Here is a 23,281-nt window from a genome sequence, read left to right as displayed (position 1 = left end):
CTTTGCCGCTTATCCTCACGAGGGTCACGGGGCGTGCTGGAGCCTATTACAGCTGTCAACGGGCAGGAGGGGGGGCACACCCTAAACTGGTTGCCAGCCAATTGCAGGGTCAGTTCGTGCAAACTCATCCAATAGAAATATGGAGAAAATTAACTTTTATAACAATAGAGAAAGTGCACAAAATTTATTAAGTTTCTATAAGTGTGTGCGTGTGTGTGTGCGTGTGTAAAATATTTTTTTTCTACCTCATTTATTAGCTTCCCGCCCCTCATTCAGACTGTCCAATAGGGACATCGAAGTCCACGGCCCAGGCCAATCAGTGACGAGGGATGCTACTGAATGGAAGTTTTGAGTTTGGGAGAGATGGAGTGAAAAGATACGAGCACAGCCTGCGAGAGAGACTGTACGGCGAACGTGGACATGTACATTCCCCGTACAGTGAGCGAGGCAAATATCCCCATTTTGTGTGATTGATTAAATGCTTAAAGGGAAGTACAAGGAAGGAGCGCCCCCCCCTTCGCCCGCCCCCCTCCTTGCTCAAGTGTGAGTCGAGGAGCTTGGCAGGTGTTCACTCGCGAGGGAGCTAGCTGGTCGCCTCACTCAGTCTGCGCCCTGAGCTTCAACAGGGTGCCGGCCGGCGGGGCCACGGAAAAGAAGACTCAACTTCGAGGAACGCAACCCCCGACAGCTTGACGGAACCCTGGAAGACGTTTGTCTAGCGGCGACAAGTCCGCGGACTACAGTGGAGGACCGGGTACACGTCCGGCTACGACGACGGCGGAGGGCACCAGCTTGACGCTTCAAGCAGTGGAAGAGCACGGATTCCCGAAGCTAGTTCCTTCCCCCGCTGTAAAAACAACTTTTTCAACAAAGTCCTCTTCTTTATTGCGTCTCCAAAAGGCCAACAACCTACAAACTGTGAATCAAAGACCTCAAAGCTAGGTATTTAAGCGGTCGATTTTGGTTTTATGCTGAACCTGTTGTGCCACCGATGGTGCCCTCCCGCGCTGATCCGAGTCAGGCGACCCCATCTTCGGGGAGAGTGAACCGTCACGCTACCAACAGCTGCTCGCTAACGAGTTGGGAGTACAAACTACCCGGTTAGTGCTATTCACGAATCTCTACACTTTGAGCATTTGATTAAAAACCGAAAAAAAAATTACGGAATTTGATCCCGGGAGAGAGGCTCCATTCGGGAAAAAAAATTGTCGTCTTTATTATCGCTGGTCACAACGGCGAAGTCATCCGCGGGACAAATTAACCAAGCGTTGGACGAAGTGGGATTGGAGGTCAATAGCTGACGGTAAGACGATAAGACTTTTTTTTTCTTCTTGAAAAAAAAAAAAAAAACACAAACTCCATTGTATTAATTCACACGTCGATCAATCCGCTTGTAGCGAGGTGCACCGGCCGGGCGATGGAACACGCGGACTCGGCACAGCACGTCCACATCGCCGGGTGATCCAGCCGTGAAGTCGCGCTGTCCTGGTAGGCTTCCGAGTCTCGACTCCCAGCTGACTTTTTGAACACCGACGCCGAGTGAAGTCACCAAGCCCAGAGCGGTACCAGAACCTCCGGACCTGGAAATTTTCTTTTCCTTTACCTGGAGTGGACCGTGTTGCCCGAGGCTCCCGTATGTTGGGATCTTGTCCGTTCGGAGGCTACACGGAGGTCGTGCAAAGATTCTCCCCGGGGAGTGTGAGGATGATGCTGAGAAGCAGGCGGTCGCCTCTCCTGCTCCTGCTGCTCCTTCTCGGCAGCAGCTGCCACATGTTGCACGGCCAAGGTAAAACAAAGCACAATATAACAAAAAAAAAAAAAAAAAACAAGCTGCTGTACACGGTACGTGATGCTTATTTTAAGCCTTTTTTTTTTAAATACAGCAAACAAAATCTGCCACATTGCAAGTGGGATATACAGTAGAAAACTTGCACAGCTGCATTGTTAATGATACACCGGATACAAATATGGTTGCTATTTATAATATTTTTCCTCAAGTTTAATTTTTTCAACATTAAACCAAACCTTGTTGGTGAGAATTATGTTATGCAGATGGGTGTCTGCAGGATTAAGGTATTGTATATCTGCGTCTGCTGTGGAGACAACGTTCCTCTTTCCAAGCATTGATAATCCCTCCACTCTTTAGTCAATGACCTGCTTAACTGAGGTACCTGATTTGACATTAAAGCAACACAAATACAGTTCACACATAAACCCCCCCACCTTAGTGAATGAGTAAGATCCATCTTTGACACTGTTGCACAACTGTAATTGTTAAACACAGCAATGACAAATTAATTGGGATATTGATTCCTCATTGCTCTAATTGTTGAGCTAGCATGCTTATATGTGTTCACGTGTTTTGCCTTTCAGAGAAAAGGGCACAACGTGTATGTGTGAGAGTAAGAGGTTGGGGGTAGGGGGTATCAGACCGGGCAAAACAAAGAAGCAAACAAAAAGGTCAGGCTGGTGTCAGCTCACAAATGTTCTCTGGGTCACAGATGGTGCGTGGTGGGTGAAGGCTGAGACGTGGGGTTATGAGGAGGAGGGAGTTGTTGGAGGAATGTGTGTGAGGTGTCGGGGTGGGGTGACTTGAGCTATTTGTGAACATTCAGAGATTCTGTATGTTGGAAAGTGTCAGTGTCACTGTGAAAGAAACAACGCAAGGCAGTTGGGGGTGTGGTAATGTGTTGGGGGGGGGAGCTGCTATTGGCAAAATGTGGAATTCAGCTCTCCGACGCGCCTGCAGTTTAATCGATGATGGCTTTATGACAACACCTCTGTGTGTACCGTCTTTTTTTTTTTTTTCCAGTCAGCACACTGCCCATTTTCACCCCTCAATTGTGAGTGTTGAGGGAGGAGGTGTGAGGTGGAGGTGCAGTGTGGCTGCAGAGTCAGCTCCCACTCCCATCTCTCTCCTCCTCCATGCAATGTCACAGTCTCAGCAGCAGCAGCAGCAGCAACAGCTCCCAAGTTTACCCACAACCCTTAATTTAAGTGTTGCCAGTATCTAAACCAAGTGCAGATTCTGCCATGTGGGTTAGGGATAATTCAGGGGTGGCCAACCAGTCAAAAGATGAAGAGCCACAATTTTTACTCTGTTACAGCAAAGAGCCACATTATAGACATGAAAGAACGAAAGAGCCACATCATACACATGAACATTATTCCCTTCTTACACACATATCCTTGCTCAGACTGATTTGTTGTGAATGTCACACACCCAACATGATAACAAGAAAAATCGATTCCTACAGAGTACTAAAACCGAAGCCCAGTAATTAAAAAAAAATAATAAATTGTGTGCTCTCTCACACAGACAAACGACCAGTTCAACCAAGTGTGTGTTGTATGGCACAATTCTCATCTAATGCAATACTAAAATACTCACATAATTGGAGACCTGAGTGCAAGTGAAATTCAGTCGCCATCCTTGTCCCGTAATGTCCGATATTCTCTGTTCAACAGTGTGGCGGGACAGTTGAAGATCTGTGCGCTCAACAACAACAACAAAAACAACAAAAAAGAGCTCTCCCGCTCTGCTAATAACATCCTGTGTTCGTCCACATATTTTCCTTTAACTGCCTTTTTTCCGTGGCAATTTGAGAGCGAAATAGACACTTTATTTTCTCTGAAGATTACCATCTGACTGGGAAACTTCAAGCTATTTTCATTCAATGCGGAAGCCAGTTTTGCGAAAATACCATGCTAACCTTACACGGTGGGGTCACGTGACCCAGTCACCACGGCGCTTTTTTTCCTTTTTCCCCTCCTGCTGCACACGCTGCGGAGTCCCGTCTCACTTATCCATCGACGCACATGCAGACACACTGAGCTTGTTGTCAGAATACCTATAACAACCATGATTAACTCAAGTAAAGCGCGTACGCAAATACCGTAGTAAATGGAAACAACGCTTGCACGCAATTTACGTAATGAACTCAAGCAAAGTGCGCATGTGCACACAAACAGAACTTCGATATGCTTTTTAGCCTTCACGAGAGCCGCACAGAAGACCTGCATGCCCCTCGAGAGCTGCAGGTTGGCCACCCCTGATTTATTTAATGTCCACATCAGTCTATTCATTCCACGTAGAACAGAAGAAAGTGGAGTATTCCGTCAACTAGTCAACCAGTCATGTGTATCACTATAATCAGCCCACATTACAGCGACGGGTAATAAAAGGTAGTACAGCTGCGGTGGGATAATTTGATTTCCATTACAATGTGAATGCAGTTAAAATGTGGACTCAACTGACTATAAATGAATCACAGAGCAAGAAAAAAATCCGCTGTATTCTGAAAGCTGGTGCACTCAAAATGACCAACAGAGTTCTCACGGAGATCAGAAACGTTTTGTAGTCCCAATACTTACCTGTGAGTGGCAGCATCGTGCCACAGGGCCCACAGACTGCCCAAAAATCCAATGAAGAAGAAACTCGCTGGATAATCTCTCAGGGCGATTTTTCTGAGACATTGGTTTGGAGACAAAGTTAGAGAGAGCAGACTTCAATGGTTTGGACACGTCCAAAGGAGAGAGAGGGAGTATATTGGTAGAAGGGTGATGAGGATGGAGTTGCCAGGCAAAAGAGGGAGCGGAAGACCAAAGAGAAGGTTAATGGATGTTGTGAGGGAAGACATGAGGGCTGTTCGTGTGTTGGTGAGAGGAAAATGCAGAAGACCCCTAACAGGACAAGCCCAAAGGAAAAGAACAAAAAGAATTGGATCTGACCACGGTTGATCGACACATTTTTCATGTACATGACTGAAAATGTGGCCACTTACAGGTCATTTGAGAATGGAATGGATATGGATATATGTATCATAGTGCATACATACAGCAAACATTACAAGCACCGTGTACGAAGTAACATTATGGTTGCTATGGTTGAGTTATACTGTACTTGAAAAGTTGTCACCGTCGTAATAAACTGGCCCAAGTTCGACGGCACTCATATTAAACACAGATGCATTTCTCTGTGGGGCTAACGTTATGTTAGTAAGGAACCTAAACATTAATCTCACTGCAACGAAACTTCATCATGGTGATCTTTATTAGGGAGAAAGGTTTGTTCCGATTATGGTGCTCGTCTTGCTTTTCAGTATGGAATTCTCCCACAATTATTTAATTGTATTTTTTTTTCCCTTTATTTGTGGTTGCCATCTTCCCACTCAAGCCAATTAGCTCCGCTTCTGCCACCTACCGACCGTGTGTGGTGATGTAATCGCGTTGTGCTACATTAATAACACCTCTGCATCCCTTGAGCTTCACACTAAAATAAACAGTTGCCGGAGGCAGGAAAGAATTCCTAGAGTTTTTTTCTTAATTAAGATACAAAAAATCCAAAATGAAAAAATCAGATTTCTCATCACAGCCCCAGTCCTGAAGCTGTTTAATGCCACTCAGAATATAAAGTTACTCTTAAAGGAAATATAAAACAAAACAGCCACATACCTTTGCCTAAAGGCCAATAACTTAATACTAACACAATAGGAAATGTTGGGCTAAAAATAGTAACACTGTTAACGTGTTATAAGCCTTTAAGCAACAGATATTTGAACAAAACTGTGGAGAAAAACACGCAGACATATGCGACAGCAATACTTACAGACAAATATCCTCTGTTAAGAATGGCACAATGTCCATCGAATTGAAGTAAAATAAATGTGTGAAAAAACTTACATTGTATATAACAATGTCACTTGTATTTTTATAAAGAACACTTATAGTTTGCTATTTTTCATACTAAAACATTACACAGTTTTTTTTGGGGGGGGGAGCCAGGATAGCATTTCCATTCAATTCAAAGGGGAAAGATGATTTGAGATGTATGTTTTCAGTTATGAATGTGGTCACAGAATGAATTAAACCCCTATAACAAGGCACCGCTGTATTGTGTTTGTGGTAGTAAATTGAAATCAATTTAAACAGATAGAAGACAGGACCGCTGGTGGTGTGGTGGTGCTGTAGAGCTGTTGAGTTGTTGCAACCAGGCCAATCGAAAGCTTTAGATTTTTTTTGAGGTGTTCTGAGCCTTCTATCTCCAGCATTTATTAGGACATTTTATTTTAGGTGGTGATGGATGAAATTCACAAGCAAAGGTTGATCCTACTGATCTCGCCATCTCCCTCCTTCTCTCCCTCCCTCTCCTCTACTCCGCCCTCCCCCCAACCACCCTCAGTCAATCGATGCCCACACCCTCATAAATGCAAGGCTTTATACGAGCCAACCCTCGTTTCAGGGAGCACATTTAAATAAGCTCATCGATCTTTCATTTTAGAGTTTAAGTGACGGCAGCATTTTACTGTCCCCCTCCCACACCCACCGCCTCCCACCTGCCTCTCATCTGTTCACCTTTCTGTTCGAACTCCATTTATTCAGAACTTATCCCGCTGCTTCAAGACTGCCCCCATGTCATTCAGCAGTTTCAGCCCCACAGCCGTTGAAGTGATTTCCTTTTCTGACATGGAATCTCGACACATTCAGATGGGACAAAATTTAATTACCAAATTTGATTCATTTTCTATACAGCAAAAACCAGGATGAATCCTCCAAAAATGCTGTGGTAAAGGGGAGATTTTTGTTTTCAACAACGCCTGCCACTGCAAACTGACAACACCCTTGTTTTAATCTGGTAGCATTTTTTTTTATGAGCCCTGACAGAGTTCCATGTAAAATTAGTCCGATGCCTAAAGTCAGCTGAGGTTAACATAACAACAGTGGGATGGATCATTTGGTTCCTAACAGCTGTACTGGTTATTGTGCAATAATGATAACGCTTTATAAGTAGACAGAGTATAATGAAAAAACACGGCTAGTCGTTTAATATTCCTAACCTTGGCCAAGGTAACTGTGGCATGTGCGTCTGCGCTTCCTATTCATGAATCAATATCATTTAGCCATGTGACATGTTAAAAAGGTTCCACGACTGGTTAAGCAAAAGTATATATTTAAAAGTATAAATTTTTCCCTTGAAGTCATCCGTTGGCATCTAATGCACTTTCCCAGCCTTCTCTGCAATACCTTCACGCACTGGTGGATTTTTCCAGGATATTCCACAGTTTAGGCTTCACGGCCATGTTGAAGCCATTCACATTTTCAAAACGGGTCCTCTTGTGTTTGGGAAAGAGGGGAAAAAACCGTCCAACCTGTGGTAGGTTGGGTGAGCAAGCAGATTTCTCTGGCACGGCGATGTTCTTCTTGTCCAGGAATTTTCAAATGCTCTGGACATTGTGAGCAGGTGTGGCTTTGTCATGGGGAAGAAGCTGCACTTATCACACCTATTACTTCTTCTCAGTGATTAAATGAAGCAAAAGCTGCAGGATCTCTTTGTAGACTTGCTGGTTTCTCCGCTGTTCCACATTGAAGTGGAAAACTTGTAGTTTGGATTTGGAAAAATATCTTAGTATGTAACATCAGTCCTGGAAACTTACTGACACAAACTCATATGCTCTTGGTGGACAAACAAAAATTACATCTAAAAGTTTTTGAATTCTTTGTCAGCGTTAGATCCGATATGCTCGTTACATTGCACTCTGCAGGTAGCGGGATGTGGTAAAGAAATCTACCATGACATATGAGAGTATCGGCTATAATGAAGGTAATTAAAGACGCCTGTGTTGCCCAAGCTATTGTTTTTTATGAGGGGAAAAACACATCTATGAATCTCATTTGTTTACTCTGGGAATTAATCGGGGAATGATGTGACTAGAATATGGTGTTACAAAATACTGATATCATGTCAAACAATCATATCAGCTTTCAAACTTTCTGTTCAAATCCCAGGTATTGGCAAGTGCCAAAAATATACAGAATTATGAATATTTGGTAAATGTGACCCAATACTTGCAAACATGGCAACAGTCATTGCATTTCACAGAGGATGTGAAAAAGTGCCAAATAAATACATCCAATCATTGCATTTGTCTCCAGGTTAAAAACAAGACTACCATTTTTTTTGAGGCGGTATAAAATTTGGGTCCTCCGATGACACATTTTCTTCATCCTTAACTGGGACAAGCAAATAAATCCCATTGTCATGGTCACCCAGTTTCAATGGATCTATGAATATGATTAGGACTGATGTGCCCCCTCGCCCACACCACCACACACACACACACACATTACTTTTGACGGGCTGAGCCAGTGTTTCAACATTATTGGACCTTAGTGGGCGAAGCTTAAGTGATGTGATGTCATTGACAGGAACTTTTCATGGTGATCTTGGAATTAGGTGAGTCCTCAATCAGATTGACCGGTGTGCAATGTTATGTCATCACACGTACACAATCACACTCCCCAACAGACACACACACACCCTCATATATCGGTGTCAAACTGTTAAACCAAAGGTGAAAATTTGCGTTAGTGGTTTCAGTGTTATAGTGAAAGAGGGTAAATTATTTCAGTGTAGTAATGAAAGAGGGTAAATTAGAAACCTCATCTAACTAATTGGATTGCACTCCCCACACCCCATTACTTTTGTATCTCTTTAACACTCTTGCTGTTCAAATTGAAATTTTTTTGGAACTTTATCTACCTTACGGTTTGGATATACAAAAATTATTTACTATGGACACCGGACCGTGTTCTCGATTATGTGAAGATCCAACTGAAGTATCTGCAGTATTCGTGTATAGCGAGGTAGTACATAAATCCTTTGCCTCCTCACAAACACACTGTACTGTATTTGACTTCGTTTCAAGTAGTTTGAATATTGGAGACCGCAGGGTGACACAGGAGGCAGGAGTGTGTATAATTCTGGGATCGATGTCCGGGTTAAATAGGTTTAAGAGAGAGTGAGGTCCCTGGTCAACTCCCCTATATAAATCACCAGGATTCTGTAGTCACATGATGCCTGGCATATTTTTTTGGGTGCAAAACTGTAGACCAGGGGTGCCCACACATTTTTGTCCCAAGATATTCCGATATTTTTTTTTTGGGGGGGGGGCATGCGGTCATGCGATTGATCAAAACTGCCTCGCCCATCGACCGGTTGATCGCGATCGATGCATTTTACAGCTCTGCTGTTGATTATCGTATAGTTTCAGGGAGGATGTAAAACATCAAATTTGTGCTTCACAGTTTACAAAGTGTGGCAGCCAGTCTTTTAGAAATAGAAAATAGAATATCACCAGTGTGTTTATGAGGGATTAAAAATTAGGTGAACAAATAAGGGTCTAGCCAGTCTTCTGTGTTCACACTTGTACACAAACCCCTGGTAATTGATGGGGACTTCGTTGAGCCGGCTTAGTCGTACTGGCGAAGTTACAGTGCACTGAACTGGCTTCCTCAACTCAGCAGTCTTACGCCGACAATGAAATACAAACAGAAGGTTAGAAAGTTATGTTTGTTCTCTTGAAGAAATCTGGAGCACACGAGTGGAAATTATGCTGTTTTATATTGACATTGATAGCTGACTTTTAACCTTTTTTTTTTTTTTTTTTTTTTTGGAGTAAATATTTATAAGATTGTTCTGACTTCTTCTGAAGTCAGTTACCTCAGATGTCAGAATAACCGGAGAGATACAAAAGTTTTGTCAGACTGTTTTTCGAACTTGGTTTATCAAAACAATTGAATGACGATCAGCTTTGTAACAGTCGTTATGGACAATATTTGTTTTCACTTGTTTTTACAGTTTGTTGAATACTGACATTCAAATTGTGATAGAGTAACAAAATTGCTAGTAAATACATTCACGCTGGAAATTGGGAGACATTGTGATGATATAGTTTCCAATTTATATTCTGACTGTTGCAAATTCAGGGGAATGTAGTGTTCTGAGGCGAATACTCTTCATTTGGAGAACATGGAAAACATGACAGATCCGCCCTCCTATCTCAGCTCTTCAACTGATTGTCCGTAGCCTCTGCACGTTTTTTTTCATCTTTTTCTGAAGAATTGTGTTGCAGCGCCGCTGTTTGAACGCTCCCTTGGCATAGCGAACTCCCAGGCCCTGAATAATAGTGAGGTCGTCATGACATTAAAACGAGTGTTATATTTGCGTATTTGTGTACTTTGTGTATTAGAGCCCCATGATTTGCTTGTTCGGTACACAAGCTGCACCCTCCTGCAGGTGCGTGTTCGCAGTGTGAAGCGTTTGATCCACCACAGGTGTTTGAGAGGGAGGCTGGCTTCAGATTCACGTTTGTGTGTGTGTGTGTGTGGTGTGTGTGTGTGTGTGTGTGTCTGTGTGTATTTGTATCATTTCTATAAGCTCCAAGCAAGAAAAAAAAAGATCCTTTTTGATGTCACCCAGGAATTGCTGTATCTGTGTGTCTGGCCAGTTTTTTTTTTAAACTATTCCTTTGATCTAGACTGGAGGAGGGCTTCGCCATGGCAGGTGGCTGCAGATTTGGCATGCGCAACAAATGTGCGCGTGTCCATGTGTGTCCGTGTGCAAAAAATTGCCTGTGTGTGTTGTCCGTGCATAAAGCTTTCGTTAATGGATTTAATGTTAAAATTCTATACTTAAAATTCTGCTTAATTTTTCAAGCCAGTCTATATTTTAGGGTGGATTAAATATTGGATTTATTAAATCTTGTGTTAACTGACCTTGAACTTTCAAACAGCAGTGATTTGCTTCAGTACACATCAACAGAGGATGCTGTACATCTAATTCAACAGAGCCAACCAAAAAAGGAAAACTACAAAGAGAAAACAGTTAAACTCTATCTAATAATTGACGACACAATGCCTTCAGGCTAAAGTTCTAATCTTTCACAAGTTCAATCCATGGCTCAGACAAGCTAATATTAGGAAGAGTGGACTTTTGTGACATGCTTCTTGTTCCTGTCAGCCCAGAATACTTGATGTGCGTCAAGCCTCCGCTCTGGGAGTTTCAATGAGCACAAGACTGGAATGCTCTGGTAAAACCAATCAGGTAGTTGGCACCTGGAGAGATGAAAAGGAAGGATCGGAGTAAAAAGCACATTCCCACCATCTGGCGTTCTGAACCCTCTGTCGCATTGACACTGAAGCTTCCTGGCTGATGGAGAATTCTGTGCTGAGTCAAGATTCTGGCACTCACACTACTTGTCTCCTAAAATGCCTCCGTAAAATACAGGAGGACCTTTTATTCATGAATGTGAGATATTCACATATGGAAGCTACACCTTGACATTGTCAAATCCTACAGACCAAGCCAAAGTAGTGTTGCTTGCTTCAGCCTCCCCCACAACAAAAAGCAACTGCTTGTGGTCTCTCTTTCTTTCCATAATACAATATTCCTCTGGCTAGAATGAAAGATCAGCTGGCCAAATACTGTACTTGTATTTGCCCCTTCACCGGGGGTACTCGTTAATGACTGGACAGACAGACAAGGTTGCAAATTAGTTTGAGCAGCGGTGTTGCAATATGTCGTCATGCGGCCGCCATACTGACCGTTTTTCATTTGTTTTATATTTATGGCTCATACAGCTAGGCACTGTAATTATGATTTTATGACGCTATGGCTCACCAACTGGTAGAGTTTTGTTCAATTCATTACATTATGGTTAAGATTGCAAGAACACAACAATTTTTGTGTACTAGATATTGGCCGGTATCATTTTTTGACGGTATAATAAGGGAAAAATGAGGGAAAAATACTGCAGTTTCACGGTACTGTATTGCAACTGCAACTCCAAATATATTGTTCTGACATGTAAAACCCGTACCATCTAATGTTAGAATAAATAAATCAATCGTAAAATGAAGGGGGAATGGAGAGACAAAACAAAAGATATTTTACACCCAAACACAATACAATGGAATTTATATAAATTTGTCATTCCTCCTATGCATCCCGGTAACAAATGCCTCACGGACTGGTACGCTCACTGGAATGGGGTTTGGGATCACTGGATTAGAGGACGTTGATGGAAGAATGAGCAAATAAACGATGGATGAAATGAGGAAAAAAATGCTGCAAAGATGAGAAGTAATGAAGGAGGCGGGAGGCGTAAGAAAATAGGATTTTAAAAAAAGGTGGGTAGGTTGTCAGAATTTTTGGTCAGTAGAGAAGATGGGTGGATGCGAAAGGACAGCAGAGAAAGGAATGAAGGCAATCTGAGATTTGGAGCCCGAACAGAAAATTCCTCAAAGAAGGAGACCAATACTTTGATGGTTAATGGACTAAGCTAATCGCCTCCGAATACCAATCCTTTAATTCCTCTCCTGATGCTGTTTCCGTATTTTTATCCAATCGACAGACATTATTTTTCTTTTCTTCCGTTGTAGTACATATTGTATCTCAGTCTATAACTGAGAAGATACAGCAACGCAAATGGATACTCTTCTGCCATTTTACTATCTTGAAGCACAGTTGTGTTCAAAATAATAGGACTCCAATGTGACTAACCAGATGAATCCGCGTTTTAATAGTATATTTTTTATTGCTCAATGTTTGACAAGTTACCAGTAGTTGGAGTACATTCTCAGACAACCAACAAGATGTTCTACACACTCGTAAGGCTGTGCGAGGGGGCAATTTGTTTAAAGGGGTGTGTTGAAAAAAAATTGCAGTGTGGCGTTCAATCAGTGAGGTCAACAATTTTGTAAAAAAACAAGTGTAAATCAGGAGGGCCCTACTTAAAGATGAAGCCAGCACCTGTTGAACATTCATTTCTCCTTGAAAAAACGGGTCGTTTAACACATTGTTCAGAAGAACACTGTACTTTGATTAAAAGTTTGATTGGAGAGGGGAAACTTAATAATGAGGTGGCAAAAATTATAGGCTGTTCAGGTGAAATGCTAATGCCTTAAAACGGAGAGCAAAACCAGAGACGTGGCAGAAAACAGAAGAAAACCATCAAAATGGATCACAGAATAACAAGAATGGCAAAGCCTCAGTCAATGATCAGCTCCAAGATGCTCAAATACAGTCTGGAGTTACCTGTAAGTACTGTGACAGTAAGAAGACGTCTGTGTGAAGCTAATCTATTTACAAGAATCCCCTGCAAAGTCCCGCTGTTAAAAAAAAAAAAAAAAAAAAAAAGGCATGTGCAGAAGAGGCTACAATTTGCCAGTGAAGACATCAGCTGGCCTAAAGAGAAATGGAGGAACATTTTATGGACTGATGAGAGTAAAAATTTAGGTCCGGGGGCTCCAGACGGTTTATGTGACAACCCCCAAACAGTGAAGACAGTGGAGCATGGTGGTGCAAGCATCATGATATGGGCGTGTTCCTCCAACTATGGTGTTGGGCCTTATTTATTGATTACCAGGGATCATGGATCGGTTTGCATCTGTCAAAATCCTTAGAGTTCATGTTGCCTTATGCTGAAAAGGACATGCCCTTGAAATGAGAGGTTCAACAAGACAATGACCCCAAACACACGAGTTCGTTGGTTCGAAACCCACAAAATTAATGTCATGGAGTAGCCAGCCCAATCCCCTGCCCTTAATCCAGAAAAAACATCCATCCATCCATTATCTACCGCTTTTTCGGGTCGGGTCGCGGGGGATTTAGCTTCAGCAGGGAGACCCAGACTTCCCTTTCCCCAGCCACTTCTTCCAGCTCTTCCGGAGGGATCCCGAGGCGTTCCCAAGCCAGCCGAGAGACATAGTCTCTCCAAGCGTGTCCTGGGTCGTCCTCGGGGTCTCTTTCCGGTGGGACATGCCTGGAACACCTCACCAGAGAGGCGAAAGGGGGGCGTCCGAATCAGATGCCCCAGCCACCTCATCTGGCTCTTCCCAATGCGGAGAAGTAGCGGCTCGACACGGAGCACCTCCCGGATGACCGAGCTTCTCACCCATTTTCTAAGGGAGAGCCCGGACACCCTGCGGAGGAAACTCATTTGGTCCGCTTGTGTCCGGGATCTAGTTCTTTCGGTCACGACCCACAGCTCATGCCCATAAGTGAGGGTAGGAACGTAGATTGACTGGTAAATTGAGAGCTTTGCCTTTCCACTTTGCTCCCTCTTTACCAGAACGGACTGAAACAAAGTCCGCATCACTGGAGACGCTGCACCGATCCGTCTGTCGATCTCCCACTCAGGGTGCAATGTGAGCTGGGCGGTGGCCAAAGGCGGGGAACCTTGGCGATCCGATCCCCGACTACAGAAATTAGCGAAACCAAAAAATGTAAATTAATTGTGGAATGCCGTATAGGGAATCTTGGAGTGGAATAAGAGATGAAAGGTGCCACAAGTTGTTTGATTCCATGCCACGGGGATATGAAGCAGGTATTAAAAAAAATGGTCATACAACCAAATATTAGTTTAGTGAGTCATAGGATTGGTAGATCTTGGAAAGCAAAATGTTTGTACAGAATAGTTTTGAGGTTGTAAAGTCAATGGCAATATCATGAATGCTGCATCTTGGTGGTTTTCTGAGAATCTAATGCACATACTGGTAACTTGTTTGACACGTAGCAAAAAAATATATACTGAAAACGTGGATTAATCTCGTTAGTCTCATTGGACTGCTATTATTTCGAACACTACTGTAAAGTAAAAGTGTCCTCTCTCCAGATTTATTGTTCCGTTCTTTCCAGATTTAGTGTTCTGTTTGTGTGGGAGGAGAAAAACAAACAATGAAAGCATTCGTGTGGAGACAAAGGAGAAATTAATTATCCCATTTGCTTGTTCATGCAAACTCCTCTGTAACACCATGGAGCAGGCTGCTTCCCTGCTCACGTGCGTACACACTCACAAAGGCACAGACAAAGACCCTCATATGTTCAGTCATCTTGTGTTGTATTCCAACCTACTGGCTTTCGTTACTGGCTTGTTTGACTCAGCAAAATGTCCTTGCCACTGCATTTTCAATCTACCATTATATTGGATTCTCGATTTTTTTTTTTTCGTTTTTTTTTTTTTTTTTTTTTTGGCTGTCAGGTCAAACAGATTAGAGGATCTGCATCCCTTTTCTGCCAGAACAGTTTTATTGCATCACATTGGAGTTTCAAGGCTTCCTCTGTGATTTTTTTTTTTTTTTTTTTTTTTTTTTTAAATATCATAATTGTTTATTGAGAGTCGATCAATGGAACAGAACAAGGTTTTTAGAGGATGAAGAAAACAAAGGCAAAAGACAAAGCGCCGGTTATAAACAGAGGGTGAACGGAATGAAAAAAATCATTACATATCTACAACAAAGCAACGTTAAAAGTAGATATTGCCAAGGGCTGCAATGCTCCGCCCTGGGAGGGAAGGACAGGACACAATAGGACAGGACAGGGAAAGCATGGAAGACAAGAGTCGTAAATTCGGCTATAAAAGTGAAATGTGTATGCATTAACCACTGAAATCTTTTACGATTAAGTAAATTATAGAAGTCTATAGAACAAAAGTATAAGTGAAAGAGTCCCAGGGGTTAGGGCCTGCGGACACATGCAAGTTTATTGACAGTTTTTCATTTTGCTCCCAACTTTTGTTCAGTATATACAGTAAAATTTATTCCCCCAAAACTCAATGTGTAAATTGAAAATATTATGAACCAAGATACTAAGATACCAGAATATCATAGCAATGGTAGCTGAGCTGAGTCTGAGGAAATCCCCCAAATACCCGCCTGTGTGGATTTGCTTGTTCCCACCGTGTCTGTGGTTTATCATATAACATTTAGAACAGCGCCCCACCCCTCCTTATTTGATAAATTAAGGTAACTGTAATATGTTACTGTACCGTCATCTAGAAATGAACATTTTTAGGTAGCCACCAGTTATCGTGTCTATAATTGGTGAAATAAATACTGTAATAGTTGCTAGCTGATAACATCATGAAATAAATAGGATGACCAATATCTGGTCATTTCCAACCTGACATTATTTCACAAAATGCAGAAGAGTAGAAAAGTACCTAATCATTGTCTGAGAAATAAATACTTTTACTGTCATAGCATATTTTTATTTTATTTATTTTATGTTTACTAACGCAACCTCTGAAGCATGTTTCATGAAAAAGAGTTAGATTACATACAGAAAAATAATACATTTTAGTAGAGTATAGATTGTGACTATTGTCTGTCTCTATGTGTCCTGCAAATGGTTGGCAACCTGTTCAGGGTGTACCCTGACTCTTGCCGGATAAAAGCTGAGATAGAGTCCAGCCTTCCTGTGATCCTTGTGAGGATGGATGGATGAATTGTTTCAACCCTGGTTTTATTGTTGTTTTATACATCCATCCGTTTTCTATGCCGCTTTTCCTCACTTGGATCACAGGCGTGGTGTAGCCAATGCAAGCTATCTTCGGGTGAGAGGTGAGGTACACCCTGAACTCACATTTACACCTATGAGCAATTTAGAGTCTTCATTCAACTTACTGTGCATGTTTTTGGGATGTGGGAGGAAAGTGGAGTACCGAGAGAAAAAACTACTCACTACACACAGGCACGGGGAGAACATGCAAACTCCACACTGTCGGGGCCTGGATTGAACCCGGGTCCTCAGAACTGCGAGGCCAATGCGATCCAGCTGTGCCTGTTTGATACAATTACATTGATTTTATTTTGGGTAACTTCTCTTACATTCACCACCTAATGTTGTTTCAAACATTGCATTTGTGGTTAATAAACATTTAATGATGGCAGCATCTTTTCTTTTCCCATATTTGAACCACTGACTGAATTTGGTCAAAGTTCTATTGTGGATTTGAAAATGGTTTGGACGGTTTGATTTGTTACATGTCTTTATTGTGACAAGACTATCTACTGCTGCAGCATTTGACCTTTTATTGGTTTAATTCCAGCACTCACAGCAGCCACCTGTCTGCAGTTTCTGAAGGACAATTGGTAACATTTGTCGCGAAATCTGTGTCGTGCACTTTCAAGCAAAGTCCCATGTGCTCCGGCACGCTATATGACTGCTATTGTGACTGTAGCCTCTAATTGTTCATTGAAATAATATGATTTCTTCTGAAAGGCAGCTTGTGTGTGTGGGGGCCTGCCTCCAACAATCTGCCACGCTGCCATTCAGACATCCTCATGCCGAGCAAGCAAGCCTTTAATAGCTTTTGTGTTTGTGCATGTTGCATTTGGGGCTCTGTATTTTCTGCTCCGTATACTTCTTTGCCAAATTAACTTGATTAGTGCTTGTATACTCACTTTTGTGTTCTTCAGAGGCTTATTAGGATGTCACACACATCAAAGTGTGTGTGCACGTTTACCTTGTGTACGAGAGCATTTTAGCCCAATATGTTGATGGATAATTGTGTTGTGGAATTGTATTTTATCTGGCTTTTAAAGTACATCATTTTTTTTTTTTTTTTTTTTTTTTTTTGGGACAAGTGAGTGTTTCAGTCATCTTAGCCACTCTTCTTTTCTTTCCTTCGCTTTCTTATTCCACACATGATGGTCGCTCTATCCAATGCTTTTCTAAATCTAATTAGTTTGTATCATGGGTGTATTAGGCTTGTATAATGGTGCAGCTGGGGCTTTACCATTTTGCACGCACACACACACACACACACACACACACACACACACACTAATACACGCGCACACATATGCACACAAATTTGTGGTAGTTGCTAAATTTTAAGGAGCTTTTCAGATCCCCTTTCATTTTAGTTTTTGGTCCGAACCCACTCGCTTTTTCCATGCCGTCACCATCACCTCCCCCCACCGTGGTGTCGCGTAACTGCACACAAACTTTCCTTTTTTATTCCATCGACTCTCCTCTTGCTTTGGCTGTCATCGCCCCCTTCCCCCTCCCCACACGCGCACACTGACACACACACACTCCTGTTCCCATTTCCTTCCCTTCTCGGTCACATTTTGATGTCCCCCTTTCCCTCATACAAGGGGATCCATTCCATAGGGGGGGATCCATTAACTGCACCCTTTGGCAGCAGCTGTCTGTCTGAGTCCCAATGACTTCGTAGTCTTTTTACCATGCGTGTGTGTTTGTGGGTGATCCATGTGTGTGTGTGTATGTGTCAGAGCCAAGGGGTGTTTGGTAAATGTGGTTGGTAACCCAATCTGGGACCGCATGCAGTTAAAAGCATTAGGTTATAACAACTGCCAGCCCTGCTAGGATTTGCGGGTACAAGGATAGAAAGATAGAATAAATGGAGTGTGGCTCCTTTCAGCAGTGTGTGTGTGTGTGTGTGTGTGTGTGAGTGTGTGTGTGTGTGTGTGTGTGTATGGAGGTGAGGGTTTGGGGGACATTATTGAGCAGTCAGTGATTATGCGGACCCGGAGTTGTTAATTTGTGTAATCAGTGTATAATTGGCATGAAGGAAAACACATTAATCAGACCAGAATAAGTCTCCGGTCGTCATGTATTTATTCATTAGTCAACCTCATTCGGCCAATCACAAACATGCTCGGGGCTGGAAATACCGGGTGAGAAAATCACGTGTTTCACTAGCCACTAGAGTCCCCTGCATGATTGCACCATAAGAGCTGTAATAGAAGAATGGGTTCTTATCTGCATTTGCCTTCTACACAGAACGCGGTGCAAGTGTAATGCTGTTGCAATCGTGTCTGCTTTCACATGCAAACGCCAACCGCAATTCGATAATCAGATGCGTGAGAGCAACGATAGTCTAGTATAAAAGAAGGTCTGTTACACAAATGAAGACGATCATGCTGTTTTTGTCCCGATTTTTATTTTATAAGGAAGCGTGTGCTTTATAGACTTAATGGACATTGAATTAGTCTTGCGCACATTCATTATGTCCATAAATGTCTATGTGCAGCACTTTCAGCAGATCTTATAATGCTTTCTGTACTATCCTCAAATAAGTTGTTGCCCGCGGCGTTCTCTGGGGATGGCTGTGAGCAAAGAATGGGCATCTAACAGAATTAATCATCCATAAACTACACACAATTGACAGATTTCTCATTGGTGAATTAATCGCCTAACAGTTTATTATTCCCAAATGATGTCAACCCCGTTTTATTCAATTCACGTGATTTATTTATTTAGTTTGTTTTCCCAGGTTTGCAATTCACACAAAACAGTATTGGCCACCTTAGTAGCCTCATCCTGTAGACGTGTACAGCACACTCACACTGTTTTTAGGTCATAAACTGTCCTAAATGTAAAATCTTTATGCAAGTGATGCTCAAACGTTTGTGACTGGAGTAACAAGAGTAGTCGGCTTTGGAGCGTAGAGCTCCAATTTTTCTAAGCATGAAAAAGCCAAAAGCCCAGCTAATCTCATGGAGTCTCTAATGCTCTTGCTGTCCTCCAATCAATTATTAATATGTTAAAACAACTCCAAACACAAACACATTCTTGTAAGAGTGGTATTGTAATAAGTGTTAATTGTATGGTGTCTAGAAATATATATAACATATATAACGACCATTAATAACAACCATTTCTACATCAAAACAGTTCTCAGTATAACGTCAGAGCTGCTGTCTGATCTCCTTTGGCCTCGCAACCCAGCAGGACGCCAAACATTACAACATCTTGCAGTGGGTAAGTGTACCCACAACATGCTAACCTACAAATTACACAGGAGAGCAACATAAAGTAGAGGAAAAAAACCGCACTGCTTCCCAGATTGAAGATCATCAAGCTTTTGTCGGTCTATCCCTTTGAGACATCACTAGTTGACTCACTGTGCAGTTTAACAGTTATTTGTGCCCGCTGGGACATTTGTACTGCATTTCTATAGATACTAAAGTTAGTCAATTTACAGATTTACATATTTCGACTGTAACACTCCAGCCAAACACAAACTGGCATGCATTGTACCATTGTCTTCTTTTATCTAGACAAAGCAATAGCTTCAGGCATTTTGGGTTTCTCACTCCAGTATGTAAAAAAAAAAAAAGGGGGGGGGAGCTCAAAAGGCGCTTGCAGAATATATTCTTTTCACAAGCAATTAAATGGTAAATTAAGTGTATTTTATCCACACCACCACGATGCCCAAAGTGCTCTACGGAGGCTCACATTCACCAATTCATGAACGCATTTATTACACCAATGGCTGGCTGCTGGCATTCAAGGCGGTACTGGGACCACTGGGAGAAATTTAGAGTTCAGTTTCTTGCGCAATGACACTTCAACAGTGGAGAGTCAACGTCCACATTCCATAGTCCATTCTTCGGTCACAGGACACCCGCTCTACCAGCTGAGACTCACAATGATGCTCATGCGATGAGAGTCAAGTCGCCAATTACGCTATTAATATTCATCCTAGCTAGTATTTCTACAAGCAATTCCTTTTCAATACTGTTCTTTCACAACAATATAACAACAAATACTGGTAGTATTTTCCAAGGTGGAAAAGGTGTTGTAATGTGTCCAGTGTGCTTGTTGTAGAATATTGCTCGTCACTTCTCGCTTCCAACTAACACTGCTGGGTAGCATTTATGCAAACAGGGGAGCTGAATGCGGAAGTCTTTCTTTGCCAGTTCATAACCTTTCCACCACAAGACCTATGCTTCAATGTCTTCACCGTGTCGTCACCTGGGCACCTGAGTACTTCGCAGACTCAGGCAGAACTGCCATGGACTGAAAGGAGGTTTGGCCCCCAGACCTGTGCTATGTAGACCCACTGGCATGTGGATACGGGCCGGTACCTCACGAACCTCACCCCCAGGTATGGGCCAGTAGCTCTACTACCTGCAGGAATCTTGGGAGAGAAGAAGGCTAAGGAAGTAAAACCCCGACAGAAAATCTGGAGCCGGAGTCTCTGAGGCGGTTCGAGGCTGTTCTCAGCACATTCCGGCAACTCCTGTGATGGAGCTGGAACCATGTGTACTGTCATCTGCCTGTCCAATGGCTCATTCTGGTGACATGGAAAGGAGGGACCATGATGTTGGCTTAGCAGTCAGAAACATCCTGCTGGGATCCGTCATCCAACCGACAGAAGGAACAGAGAGAATCCTCTTCTGACAGCTCCACACTGCAGCCGGACTAGTCACTCTCTTGAGTGCTTATGCCGAACCCTCACTTCCTCCTCAGAACCAAAAGACAAATTCACCAGCCATTCACCTCAGCTCTGGCATAAAAAACATTCCTGACATACACTTGCTCTTCATCAGTGGGGATATCTACACCAGAGTGGGTGCCAACCACACGACTTGGCCTTCCTGTCTGGGTCTCTTTGGTGTTGGATGCATGAATGAAAACGGACAGCATCTGCTCGAACTTCCCTACCACCGTGACGTGTCTTTTTCAACACCAAGCCGCAATAATGAGTCTCCTGGAGACACCCCAGGTCCAAGCACTGGCACCAACTTGATCTGGTTGTCATCAGACGTTGCAGCCTACCCTCCGTCAAGTTGACCTGCAAATACTAGAGTGCTGATTGCGATATGGACCACTCATTAGTGTGCAGCAAGGTGAAACTCCAGACCAGAAGAATCTGTCACTCAAAGAAAAAGCTGGCAGACCTTGCATCAACACTACCAATACACAAAATCCAACTAAGATAGCAGAATTTGCCACAGCCCTGGAAAAGTGTCTACCAGGCGGGTATAGCAACAAACAACAACCCTAGGAAAGATGGGAATACCTGAGGGTCACATGACGACCCCTCAGCAATATTGGCATTTGGAAAGCAAAAAAACAAGCTAGCAGTGGGTTTGAAATGTATGCTGTGGATATAAGATCTACAGTTGAAACAAAAAGGGCTGCAATGTCTGCCTATAAAACTACCCCCAGCGAACAGAACTTGCTGACCCTATGGAAAGCCCGCAGCAAAGTCCAGCAGATTTCAGGGTGGTGTGCCAATGGCTATTGGCTTCAGCTCTGCTCCAAGATCCAGACTTCAGCTGGCACTGGAAACATCAACAGGATGTATGATGGCATCAAGTAAGCTCTTGGACCGACACAAAACACAACAGTCCATCTGAAATCCTCAAGGACAGAGCAAAACAAATGGAACGTTGGGTCAAACATGATTCTGAGCTCAACATCAAGAAAAACATCGTCTCAGAAGATGCCCTCAACCCTGTTGAGTGGCTGCCAATATTGGAGGAGCTTGACAGTGAACCAATGCTCGAAGAACTGCAAGACACCGTGGACTGCAAAAACGTTCTGGGTGAAGAGCTGCAGCACCTGACGAAGACCTTCCATACAGTCAGCAGGGAAGACCTCTTCAAGATGCTGACAAAAATAGCCCGCCCAGGCTGCTGAACATAATCAAATTCTTCCATGATGGCACGACTGTTACTGTCATCTTCGATGGCTCAATCTCAGAGAATTTCAAGATCAAGAGCGAGTGTCAAACAGGGCTGCGTCCTCGCTCCAACACTGTTCCAAATATTTTTCACTGTCCTCCAAAAGCACGCCTTCGGATCAGCCACAGAGGGCATCGGTCTTCGAACTAGATCAGACGCAAACTCTCCAACCACTTCCAGCTCAAGGCCAAGTCCTTGGTCCAGCAGAAATGCCTTTGTGACCTCCTTTTTGCGGACGATGCAAACCCAGATGCCAAAAGAAGAGAGGTATTTACCAACATATACAGAATGGAGTGGTGAATGGAGTTTGACTCAAGGTAGAGATTGTTAAAAAATCATCACCTATTTGAGGCCAGTTAGTTAATTACTAGTTTACTTAGCATTCTAGATAAGCAGCTAGTAGGATTTTTCAAGAATGATTTCCACAAAACGTTTTGCTTGGAAGCCATTCAGTAATATAGTACATCAGATTGATAAAGGTATAGGGAGGTGGAATTATCTTTTACTTTTCATGATTATGCAATAGTGGCATCAAAATGGGACTGGGATCCGCTAAAACCCTCCATGAAGAGCTTAGTTGGCACACATGATTTCTATCTACATGACTGGAGTGGAACATCATCTCCCTACACTATGAGTTTGCAGTCAAGTCAGATTGGCAGTTACTGAATGCCACGTTTTAATTTTGTTGCTCCCTGAAAGCAAGCAATTTCACACATCTTGAGATGTTCAGCATGGGCCTAACATGTGTTGTTACTCAAGCAGAACTCCGAGGCAACATGTACTTTGCCGTAAATAGCTTCAATGCGTGACACATTCACATCTTGCATGCAGGAAGTCTTCATCTGGCTCTTGAGTTATTGTGTGAGCTGCTCCTCTTTAGGCAGATCGTGGCATTTAGCACTGATCAGTTTAGTTTGACATCAAAGGCAATTTCTTAAAGCCCAAATAGGAAAATTCAATATGACAAAGGACCTTTCATTTGGGTAAAACATCTAAACATTTAGAGTCAAATTTATTTGTCATTGCAACAAGTGCAACAAAAAAAGAAGGTGCAGACCATTCAGTGCACAGACAAAGACAAATATGTATAAAACCCTTGTAATAAAGGTAAAACGACAACACACAATCAAGATAAAAAAATCTGTGAAATAAATAAGCACATTATTGAAACAGATTGAGCAGATATTTACACAAGGTCCACCTGAAATCAATA

General features: G+C 42.7%; 1 protein-coding gene across 2 annotated transcripts in view; it reads left to right on the top strand.

Moving 5' to 3' along the window:
- The first annotated feature begins 366 nt into the window (after positions 1-366).
- The window catches only part of sdk1b (sidekick cell adhesion molecule 1b), a 305,535-nt gene continuing 282,620 nt past the window's right edge, over positions 367-23,281 (top strand). The window contains exons 1-3 of one of the 2 annotated variants that reach the window (XM_061829009.1): positions 367-1,303; positions 1,398-1,786; positions 19,265-19,351. In XM_061829009.1, the coding sequence (XP_061684993.1) occupies positions 1,636-1,786; positions 19,265-19,351 (238 nt within the window). In that variant the 5' untranslated portion in view covers positions 367-1,303; positions 1,398-1,635. The remainder of the gene's footprint in view (positions 1,304-1,397; positions 1,787-19,264; positions 19,352-23,281) is intronic. The other variant, XM_061829010.1, reaches the window with a different exon arrangement.

The sequence above is a fragment of the Syngnathoides biaculeatus genome, chromosome 9, assembly GCF_019802595.1.
Source record: "Syngnathoides biaculeatus isolate LvHL_M chromosome 9, ASM1980259v1, whole genome shotgun sequence".
In the NCBI taxonomy this organism is placed as follows: Eukaryota; Metazoa; Chordata; class Actinopteri; order Syngnathiformes; family Syngnathidae; genus Syngnathoides; species Syngnathoides biaculeatus.
Note: the sequence above shows the minus strand (reverse complement) of the source record. Positions and strands in the feature narration are given on the sequence as shown.